Raw genomic sequence first — 12,770 nt, forward strand, 5'->3', positions numbered from 1 at the left:
GCCACAGCCATCTTCTTTGATATGGAAAAGGCCTATGACAAGACATGGAATCATCAGATTTTAAAAGAAATGCATTATTCTGGACTGAGAGGATTTTTACTCTTTAACATAGTACAATTTTTAAAGGAAAGAACTTTTAAATTTAAGATAAATGGTGTTTTATCTAAAGAGTATCCACAATATGAAGGAGTTCCACAAGGTAGTGTTTTGAGCACCACCCTTTTTATCATGGCTATTAATGATATTACAAAACAACTACCAACTGGTGTACAGAGTTCATTATATGTAGATGATTTTGCCATTTGGATCATTCACTCTTGATATCTATACAAGACAAATCATACTACAAAAATCTCTTGATCTTATCGTATTGTGGACTACTGCACATGGATTCACTATATCGGCTAGTAAAACTGTAGCCATTACTTTTACAAATAAGAAAAAGGTACCAAAAATGAAATTGCTACTGTATGATAAACCAATTAATTTTGTTACGCATACCAAATTTCTTGGGTTGCATTTTGACCAACGAATGACTTGGAAATTTCACATTAATTACCTACGTGAAAGCTGTAGTAAAGTACTTCATCTATTGAAGAAATTGTCACATACCAAGTGGGGCTCAGATAGAAGTACATTACTCTATTTACACAAGACTTTGATACTGAGTAAAATTGATTATGGGTCGCATCTATATGCTTCTGCATCTTCCAGCACATTGGGAAAATTAGATCCTTTACACAATGCAGGTTTGAGATATGCTACGGGTGCATTTAAATCTACACCTGTTATTTCTCTGTATAGTGAAACAGGTCTGTGTTCACTTGATCAAAGAAGGGTCGAATATAGTTTAAACTTCTATTCGCGGACATTAAGATACCAATCAAAACTGAGTAGAATTATAAATAATACCATCATTCCAAAAAGAATTGGACCACGATCATTTTATCCATTTGTTATAAGACTGAAAATATACATAGAGAAATACAATATTCCACCATTAAAATTCCTGAACCATCTACCAAATTTAACACCATTTTGGGAATGGAATAAGCCTCATGTATGCCATGAGTTATTTGATTTAAAAAAAGATGAAATTCCAAGTTACGCTGTCAAACAAATCTTTTTGGAACTCCAAGAAATCCATGCAAATTCTATCTCCATTTATACAGATGGCTCAAAAACTGATGCTGCTGTGGGGTTTGCAGTTATTACAGACAAAAAATACTATCGTGGAAGAATGCCTATTTATAGCTCCATATATTCCGCTGAATTGGAGGGAATTTCATTGGCTCTGTATAAAATCCCTAAAACTCCCAGCAAACATTACACTATATATAGTGATTCAAAAAGTGCTATTCAAGCAATAGATTCTTTTAATCATCATCACCCTGCTATTAGAGCAATACAAGAAAATATTCATTTTTTAAGCCTTCGAAATATCAAGATATCCTTGTGCTGGACACCAGGTCATGTTGGAATTGAAGGCAATGAAATTGCTGATAAAAATGCAAAGGAAGCAGCATTAAATGATAGAAGTAAAATGGACAAAACTTAGTATAAAGACACTAAAAATTATTTTAAATTTATTTTAGACAAAATCTGGGAAGACCAATGGTTATCACTCAAAAATAACAAACTTAGAGTGGTAAAGGCCACTATCATTCCCTTTAAAAATTCTTTACAGAAGCAGAGAAACCATGAGGTTGCTTTGTGCAGGCTGCGTAATGGGCACACAAGGTTGACTCATGGCTTTCTTGTCTAATCAGCCACCTCCAAAATGTGATACCTGTCAAACCAGAGTAACTGTGAAACACATTTTAATTGAATGTTCTAAGTATTCACATATTAGAATTAAATACTTTGGATCATCTCCTAGAATGCAGGACATTCTAGGAGATGACGACTCAAATATTTGCAAGATTTTAAAATTTTTAACATATAGATCTATTAAAACATATATAAAATAATTTTATTAGAGAGATATATTATATATATATATATATATATATATATTATTATATTATATATATCTATATATATATATAATATTGAAACATATATATATAATTTTATTCATACAAATTTATTTTAAATGTGTATAGTAATGTTTTATCATTTATTTATTTTTTTTAAACTAAATGACTAAAAATATATTTATGTAATATGATCATTTTAACAGATTTTATCTGCATTAAGCAGCCGATTGGACTTAGTCGGAAATGGCTGCTTAAACAAATAATAATAATAATAATAATATTAAAAGGTGATTATTAATTAAAACTTTTATTTTCCGAGAGGTTTTATATTTTGGGTTGTTTTTATTTGTTCACATACGTAATTATGTTTTTGCACTCATAATTGCCCAGATCAAAATAGACTGGATAAAATATTTCTTTATGATTGCTTTATGATTGAAGGTTAATTTTTAAGAAATTATGATGCAAGTTCAAAACAGAACAAATGAAGAACACATTCAACACATAAGACAATTATGGGATACACTTCCAATTTTATTACACATTTATGAAAATCACAACTTCCATATTATATTAGAAAACCTTTATTTTCTTGGAAATTAAACATTATCACCCAGGTAGCAAGGAGTATTTATGGGAGTCACATGATTTATTCATGAATATCCTGGCTTTTCTCATGATAAGCTTATTGATAAGCATATAAATAATCCTCATGACTTAAAAGAAATTCAATGTCTCACACAACCAGAAGACAAGACGTCATAAAATATTACGGGACAATTTAAAATTGAGGGCTAAGCTAGTCATCTGCCATCCACTGAGCAAATATCAAGTTAACAGCTGCCTGAACATCCCCATTAGTTGCTTGCAGAGCTTGCCGACTTAATTCTTCGTCTGGTATTCCCATCTCACGCATTAGCTGTAAGGATTCATCAATGTTTGGGATTTGGGCACTTGCAGGTGCACCTGATGATGATGAGGAAGATGGGCCTGAAGCCTGGAAAGATGAGAAGAATTAGTATCCTTCTTGTGAAAGCTCGGTATCAAATGTCTAATGAGTACAATAATGCCAGAGGTTTGAAGATTAGGGTCTAAAGTGCATTCAACACCAATTTTGATAAATTTCTTCTCTTCAGCAAGGATGATACTTACTGAAGGAAAAAAACTTAAAAACAACTGTATATGATCCTTCTGTCACATTTTAGTATTCAGTTAATGACATCAGTATTGGTTTCCTAATCTCGTTTTGCTTTTCTACTTTGTTTAAGATTAATATAAAGTTCATTTTTTATTACTTAAGATTCCAATAAATTTCACATTGACAATACAAGTACAGCACTAAACCCTTTTTCAAAGAATAGCTATATAAAGCAAGGACTATTCAACTACCATATACTTTTCCCAATACTAAGATAAGATAAAAAATCAAGTCATGGGCTCTAATTTCCTATAAGACTTTACTATTTTTCCTCTGCAGTAACTTTGTTCAAGCAGTTACTACAAGACACTTTATTTACTACTACATCTTCATAAATCATAAGCATTCATGACACCAGCAAAGCGACTAATTACCTGACAAGCAAACTTCTACAAACTAAAATATTTCTGCATCAAAATTAAACAATGCAAGACATGAATACAGTACCTGTAATAGAGATGAAATTAAAAGCGTACAAATAAAATTTTTCTGACATACAGCAACTTTTCTGACATAAAACAACAATGTATAAATACTAGAAATGAAAAATCATAACTAAAGATCAAAAGTGTAAGGCATGCCTATAACCTCCTAAAGCAAGCAAATTTAAACCAAAGAGCAATAGTATCAAGCAACTAAGTGTGGCCCAAGGAAGATATTACAAACTTTGAAAGTAAGTGAAAATAGGGTTAATGAGTGTCCCAACACAATAAATGCATGCCAACTATGAGAATAGAAATTTTGTGTGCATTCATATACTTTTCAGTAATTCCAGTGAAATATTTCCTAAAAGAACAGATAGAAGAATTACATTGCAACTCAAGTTGTGGCTCACATACAATCATTTCCATCCTTCAAATTTACTCGCAGCCATCTACATGCATTCTAACACATTTGCACACACTATTTTTAAAGTGCTATGATAATGCCAATTTGGTTAGCACAAAGAATATTTAAATACCACTAAATTATATGGTTTAGTTTAAGCAAGTGAACATATTCTTTTTATAAGAATGATAGTTTAATTACTGATATTCATGATGTCAACTATCACTGTGAAGTCTGGCAGTTTATTAACCCTCTTACGCCGATTGGACGTATTAAACGTCGAGTCAAAATGTCTCCCGTATGCCGATTGGACGTATCATACGTCGGCTCAAAAAAGTTTTTTTTAAAATTCGCGGAAAAATACTTATAGGCCTACCAGCCGAAAACTTTTGTATCACGCGCCTTGGGGGTTGCTGGGAGTTCACGGATCAAGGCATTGTTTTGTTTACAATCGCTACGCAGGCGCGCAAGCGCGAATTTCTTTCTTATCGCACTAAAAAGTATCAGTGACACATCTCGGAAATTATTTCGTCACTTTGACATAATTTTTGCACCATTCTAAATTATCCTTTACATGAAGTATTATATATGAAAATGTGCGCAATTTCATGTGAAATACAACAAAAAATACTCATGATTGTAGCTTTTATCAGTTTTGAAATATTTCCATATAAATAACGATAAGTGCCAAAATTTCAACCTTCGGTCAACTTTGACTCTACAGAAATGGTCGAGAAACGCAATTGTAAGCTAAAATTCTTATATTATAGTAATATTCAATTATTTGCCTTCATTTTGCAACAAATTGGACGTCTCTAGCACAATATTTCGATTTATGGTGAATTTATGAAAAAAACTTTTTCCTTACGTTCGTGCGATAACTCTTCCGATAAATTTTTTCGTGCGATTGTCCTAATGTTTGCACCCTTTTAAATTTGCCGTTACATAAAGTTTTATATATGGAAATGTGCGCAATTTCATGCACAATACAACAATAAACAACCCATGGTTGTAGCTTTTATCAGTTTCAAAATATTTTCATATAAATAACGTTGTGCAAAAATGTCTACTTTCGGTCAACTTTGACTCTACCGAAATGGTCGAAAAACGCAATTGTAAGCTAAAACTCTTATATTCTAGTAATATTCAATCATTTACCTTCATTTTGCAACGACTTGGAAGTCTCTAGCACAATATTTCGATTTATGGTGAATTTATGAAAAAATAAAAAAACATTTTCCTTACGTTCGCGCGGTAACTCTTCCGAAAAAATGAGAATTTTTTTGTGCGATTGTCGAAATGTTTGCACCATTTAAAATTAGCTGTTACATAAAGTTTTTTATATGAAAATGTGCGCAATTTCATGTAGAATACATCTAAAAAGGATTGAAGGTTGTAGCTTTTCTCTTTTATTGAAATATTTGCATATAAATCACGATAAATAGAAAAAAAACCACGTTCGGTCAAATTTGACTCTACCGAAATAGTTGAAAAACGCAATTGTAAGCTAAAACTCTTACGGCCTAGTAATATTCCGTCACTTTTCTTCATTTTGAAACAAATTTGAAGTCTCTAAAACAATATTGTGATTTATGGTGAATTTTTGAAAAATATATTTACCTTCACTCCGCGCGCCGATTCGCGGCCGCAAGTCTCCGAAATACGTACATCACATTATCCTAATATTTGCTCCATTTCATATTAGCCTTTTTATAGAGTTTCATATATCAAAATGTGCGAGATTTCATGAAGAATACAATAAAAAATAATTGAAGGTTGTAGCTTTTTCCATCTCCGAGATATGTGCATATAAAAAAATAAATATATAAAAATTTTGACATTCGGTCAAATTTAACTCGTCCGAAATGGTCGAAATCTGCAATTCTAATCTAAAACTCTTACAGTATCGTAATATTCAATCATTTTTCTTAATTTTGAAACAAATTGGAAGTCTCTAGAGCAATATTTAGAATTACGGTGAATTTTTGAAAATAACATTTTTTTACGTCCGCGCGTTATGAATTCGTACATCATTTTGTGATAATATTTTTCCGGTGTTGCTTTTATTGTTTTACTATGTATTATATATCAAAAGGATTGCAATTTAGTGTACAATACAACGAAAAAAAAAGTAACTCGTTAGCTTCGACGGTTTTTTGTACAGCGTGATTTGAATACAATTATCTATGAATTTATTTTTTTTTGCTACCATATATCGCATTATTTACATATGATAATGATATTATTTTTCATTTCTGATGATTGCATACTAAACCTCAGGCACTGACAAAAAAAGGAGCGAAAAATGAACTCTTAATCTTCAAAACTAAGCGCGCTGTGATTTTTTGAAAAAATTATTTTTTCCGCTTTCCCGCTCACTCCAAACCAGCGCCGGCATACAGGAGAGGTTTTGATTTTTAGGGCTTCGGCTTAAGAGGGTTAAATTTCATGTGAAGACAATAACAACGATAACTAGCAGCGTTATATTTTTTACGACCAGCAATCATGACACTATTCCAAACAAGCAGTACACGTAGTCCAAAAGTACTACCTTTTCAAACACCAGAATAAAAATGACTACAGGAAAAATAAATGAGGAATGAGCAATAATTTCAGTCAAGAGATTTATGCACATACTATATTTCCATAACTCCCTCAAATGAGGAATGAGCAATAATTTCAGTCAAGAGATTTATGCACATACTATATTTCCATAACTCCCTCATATCCCTCAGTACTAGTACATTTTAATACGAAAGTAAAAAAGAAAACATACGGAATGTGCCTATACTCTTCCATGGATGAGATGCAATTGAACTATTATGAGACCTTTCTCCTGTACAAGAAAACTGTCTAACAGAGAAACTGAGTTGAATCTGCTGATGGAACCATCATTTTAATGGCACGAGTTTTAATGAAACATTTAGTAATTTTTAATTTTACATATACAGTACAGGAGACAAGAAACATTAGTAAAATAAAAATTTTACCAATACATAAAATTTTTCCCTCTAAGATTTGATTCTACGTATATATTTTCTTCACAGTACGTAGTATGTTGACCTACACAATGTTTGCTGATGTGCCAACCCTATAGGACTGGCCAAGGCCCTTGCTACTTGTCATCTCAATCCTCTCCGGTATTCTTTCTATTTTTTATGGTATAGATACACCAGTACAGTGGTTCTTAACCTCTTTATTACCACACCCTCTATGAGAACTGGTCCTTCCCTCCACGGCCGCCTTGCATCTATGAGTAAAATTCCCAAACAGATTTAAAGGAAAATGAAAAAAAGAAAAGGAATTTCAAGGAATAGGGAGGGTGGTAAATAATCACAAAACATGCTAAGCCCAATGAGTCCAACCTAGTAGACTACATATAGGAAACTGTTATAAATCGAGACTTTAGATGATAGAATTTTCAATTTTTCCCCAGGGCTCGTGGCTCCCCTGGAAATTGCTGACGGCCCCAGGTTGAGAACCACTGCACTAGTATGTATCCAAAATGCTGTAATACAAATCCTCAGTAATCAGTAAGGTTATTTTCAAAGTAACTGAAGAAGCTAATGAGTAAATAATAGACCCGACTCACATTCGACTGCGATAGGTTGATATAGGAGACGTTATGTATGCAAGACTGAGGCTGGCTATCTTCAGATATTATTATATATGGTAGTTTAACCCTAATTATGAGTATAGCACTTGCCTGTCTAGAAGCAGGCAGAATACTAGCAATCATTAATCCCTCATTCTTCATTTTTTGGCATTACCAGTAATGAAAGTCAATTGTAAAATGGAGACTGTAAAGGTTTGGTTTGTATTGATAATACTCCAGTGAGTGAAAAAGCATTATTGCCTCCATAGATTCATTCTAAAAATTACCAGAATCAAATTTTACCACTCATGCGCTAAAATATTTCGTGTACTGAATACAAATTAGTAAATGAGTAAAGTCAGGGAGGGCAATTCAGTATCCCATGGAATGAATAAAACTACAGTTCTAGGATAAAAATAAAAAGCTTTAATCATTGTCAATTTTCAAATAAAAAAAAATAAAGAACACTAATCTGTGTCAATTTTCAAATAAAATTTAAGTAGAAATCTGAAATCTTATGTCTAAAAAAACACCATACATATTTTAGTGAACAAGTGAAACATAATTCATTTTGTAATAATGACCAAAGTTGCCTACCACATCACAATGAACACGAAAAGCAATACATTCCTCCACTTACCCTTGTTGCAGAAGCTGCCAAGGCATTCTGCAAAGCATTGCTGAACATCTCGTGTGTGATTGGTCCTGAGCCAGCTAAAGTACCAGAGGAAGGTGCAGGGGTATTAAAAGGTGTAGTGGTGACTGCAGATGGGGTTGTTGGGATGCTTCGAGGGGCACTGCTTGGGAATCTGTTACTACTTCCATTGCTACCACCATTGCTACCTATCATATAGTAATGAATTACAATTGTGACCACCAAAGAACATTTATTATAAGGACAGATGTGGGAAGACAGTTATCAATAAGTAGTAGGTCCTCAGCCACAAACCTTGGACTGGAAACTGTAAATTGCCAAGATGATTTTATAAAAAAATAAAAATAAAAATAGATAAAATATATGTACCTAGACAAAAATACTATATATACAATACGAACTACGTACAATTATTCACTGAACTATAAAGTTAAATATACTCGATTACTTACATTAGAGAAACCTTGTTTATGCATAGATGTCTTGCATCTCAATTACATCAACCAGGATTCAGGAGGGAATTTAATATAATCAGTAAATTCTTCATCAATATAAAATAATGAATGATAATGAGATATAATGTTTGCAAAATTTTTCCAAAGTTTATTCTTGCCTTTTCCACATACTTCTTTGATAAGGTTTTATTTCTATATTCCTTAAGTATTAATCAGCATCCTCCATACTCCTAGTCTTTCTGCATAATCTATGTTGAGCAACAATTCTTTTATACACCTATCCTTCTGGCTTGATTTTCTTGTCCTTGTTAGCCTGCATTTTTTTCCCAACAATTCTACATGTTTTCATGTTCCTCTGTTCTGAGGTGTTACTATACTCGGTTTTTTTCCATCTGACCAGCCGCCTGTGGTGTTTGCGCATAGTAACACTGCGTCCCGGGCTTTAAATAGTTACGCTATGTGTAAGTTTTAGGTAAATAAAAGGATATCTGAGTGTACATTTGCACCTGAAAAGTGTTTTAATAATTTACTGTATGCGAATTACACCGATAATATTCGAAATAGGATATTGTTATTATTGCTGAAAGTAAGCTGCCTTTTTGTGGTGGCGAATGGAACAGCCATACACAAATTCCATTAAACAGATGCTAAACCAAGTTACATCATACCGTATCTGGCTAAAACGCAGTTTATAAAAATTAAAAAGTATATCCTGATATACTTACGTGTAATGAAGTAACACGTAGCTTAGTAGCAGAGTAGGTGTGGTCCAATAAAGTTGACATCTTGCCGTAGCGAACAGCGAGAGAAGAAATTTTCCCACCACTGTGTCTGGCTGTTCCATTCGCCACCCCGAAAAGGCAGCTTACATTTAACAATAATAACAATATCCTATTTCGAATATTAACTGTGTAATTCGCATACAGTAAATTATTAAAACACTTTTCAGGTGCAAATGTACACCCAGATATCATTTTATTTACCTAAAACTTACACATAGCTTAACTATTTAAAGCCCGGGACGCAGTGTTACCATGCGCAAACACCACAGCTGGGTGGACAGATGGAAAAGAACCGAGTATAGTCCATAATCCACAGCTTCTTTTACTTGTAATATCCTCTTCCTCCATATTTCTACCCCTACACCCATATATATCTCACATCCACACTTTTATCCATGTTATTACCAACCTCCAATATTTCTTTCTATCTTCCAGTTGTATTCTAATAGCTTCCTTTTCTCTTTCTGTGCACCACAATTTGGGACATAGGTTATCATGAAATTCAGTTTCCACTGCTAATTAAAATTCATTCCTAGTAACTGATTACTGAAATCTTTAATCTTCTAGCAATTTGCTTCTCAATTACCACTCTTGAAATCAGTGATACTCTTCTTCACTCTTCAACAGTGGACAAGTTTACATTCATCAGCTTAATGTCTTCCATTCTCAAGGTTCAAAATGTTTCCAGTAAACATAATGCTGTGGTTTTTCTTTCCCAATTTCATTAGCCGCTTCTCTTCCTCTACCAGTCATAAGTCATGCATGCAACAAGCAAAAATTACCACCTATACAATATTGTGGTGGGATTTTCTTAAGTTTCCCCTGTAGTCTTGACCTAAACAAGCCCAACAACTAGGTAATAGGTATGACTATATAAATCAGATACTTAATACTAAATAGTACTCTGCCACATTTTACCCTTTCCCTAACCAAAAACTGTGGAGCCCTCGAGTATACCTGTTAGTTTAACCTATCAGCTTTTTTCCTTAACATTTCATGGACAAATTTTTGTTTCAAGCCACAAAGCAAGCTGCCAACACCTAAGGGAAAATGGCATATGTACAATCCTATTCAAGAAATTTTGTGGTAAAACTTCATTTTCTTCCTATACATTCAAGAAAATGGTAAAATTGACATCGGTCATGTCACAACTTTGCTTCTTGAGTCTTCAGGCCTCCCAGGAGTGATATACAAGTCAAATAAGAACATTTTCATGTTATAAAATAGGTTTTAACATAGGAAAACCTACTTTTGGTAGCTGCTGTGAGTCCTCAAAGGAGTTACACTCTAATGGTCTCCCCAGGGCTCCATAATACAGACCAATCAATTACACAGAATTCTCTTATAGTTGGTCTCAGCCAGAATAGTGGTTGTTGGTACAATGATAGAATATATATGACTCAGGACAGGAGGGTTCTATGTCCTCTCCTATAATGATTACCTAGACTCTACATCATACTTGCACAGATGTGACAACAAGTCAACAGCATCTTCATTACACACCAGGTCTGTGCAAGATAAATGTTCACCCCCAGTCCCATGCCTTTTTGTCAGGGAAAGTTGGTGGATTTGAGGACTCACAACAGCTACCAAAATTTGTTTTCTTAATGGTACAGCCACTGTTCATCCTCAAAGAAGCTTGCAAAAGAAAAAGCTCCTAATAAATAAATCCCAACCACCCAGATTAATTTTTGGTCTTAGGTATAGTCACAGGTTAATAACCATTTTCTTTATTCCAGATACCCATACAGTTTGGCAATAAAGAATAAAGAACAAGGAACAACACACAAGCCAATATGTATTATTCTTGTGGTTCAAAGGCGGCTTATCTAATTATGTTGGGTTTGGCTGCAGGATTATTGCACCACTCTCATGGCAATAGTGTTTCAGGAATTATTTATTAAAGGTAAAGTCACACGATATCAACAGTTTCTTTATTCCAGATACCCATTTGGGTCTGGCAATAAAGAACAGGAGACAGGAACCATTGTGGATTTATTGGGGGACCATTAAAGCGTAACTCCCTTGAGGATGAACAGCAGCTACACTATCAAAAACTACTAGTTTTGTAACCTGTGATTGTCTTGTAAGGACGTCTAAAATCTCCGTTAGATTAGCCCTGCCAGCTTCTGTTTACCTTAGTGCCAAACCCTAACCTGGATCCTCAAGTTGTCCATTAACATAACCTAATTTCTGTCCACATTGGAACAAAACTACCTGGTATTGTACCCAGAGTTATTCAGTTGCCTTGAAAATCCCATGATTTGCATGCCAAGGTGAAACATGTTGGATATTTTATAAATACTAGTGAATACAGTCCACCCTAATTAAGACGGACTAATAGGGGGGCCAGGGTCTGTCTTAACTGCTCGTCCGATTTAACCGGTGATACCTATTTATATACAATTAAATAAATGTAAATATACTACATATCCTTATTTTTACAAAGACTAATAAACCAACATAGAAACGTTTAAACCTTAAAAAATGTAAAATGAAGAATAAAACATGATGCAAATTAGAGAACTCAGCCGCATATGTAGATGCCCAGTCCAAGACATGAATGCATAGAATGTGAGATCATTAAGATCATCAATCATAAAATAGTGGGAGACAACTAACATTTTGTTTTCAACAAAAACACTCCATAAAATGCAAAAATATACATGATCAAAATAATTGTAGTTCAACTTGTGAATTTTAATGAGAAGTGATACTACAAAATATTCATTTTATGATATCAATCTTGGGCCGGTCTCTATTGTTACTAATAATGTTGTCAACAGTTTGCAGTCATATTTTGTGATCGAAACGTCAATAAATAGAACAGAAGCAGATCACCATGGCAACCAGCCACCCAATCAGGTTTTATCTATATTCTGACTGTAAGTGAATTTTTTTTTAAACAGTACATAGTTTATAATAGTTTATGTACGTATTTTATTGATTATAGGAAGAATAGAATGAATTACTTCCTGCAAAATTTTTGAAATATATAAGACGATAAAAATGATGATAGAATTGTAACTAATAGTCAGACAGCAGATAGGTACAACTGTTGGCTACAGTACTTCCTACCCTTCCAAACAACAGTGTAAGTACTGCAAGTACTGTAAGTACTTCACACAAGTTAAATCGGTTGAAAGTTGAAAGCATTTTAGTTTAGTACAGTCATACCCCTATATACAAAAATCCCTACGTGCAAAAATTCCAGGTTACGAAGACAAAGACGAAGATTTTTTTGCTTCTGTGTACAAAAGTAATAAAAACAATGCATG

General features: G+C 33.5%; 1 protein-coding gene across 1 annotated transcript; it reads right to left on the minus strand.

Annotated features, from left to right (window-relative positions):
- Window positions 1-2,284: 2,284 nt before the first annotated feature.
- On the minus strand, window positions 2,285-8,496 carry LOC135222070 (ubiquitin-like protein 7). Its single transcript, XM_064260232.1, has 2 exons — window positions 8,241-8,496; window positions 2,285-2,976 (listed from the first exon to the last, which is right to left on the minus strand). Exons 1-2 carry the CDS (start codon window positions 8,448-8,450, stop codon window positions 2,779-2,781), a joined length of 408 nt encoding a protein of 135 aa, XP_064116302.1. The 5' UTR covers window positions 8,451-8,496; the 3' UTR covers window positions 2,285-2,778.
- Window positions 8,497-12,770: the final 4,274 nt, after the last annotated feature.

The sequence above is a fragment of the Macrobrachium nipponense genome, chromosome 3, assembly GCF_015104395.2.
Source record: "Macrobrachium nipponense isolate FS-2020 chromosome 3, ASM1510439v2, whole genome shotgun sequence".
Classification (NCBI taxonomy): Eukaryota; Metazoa; Arthropoda; class Malacostraca; order Decapoda; family Palaemonidae; genus Macrobrachium; species Macrobrachium nipponense.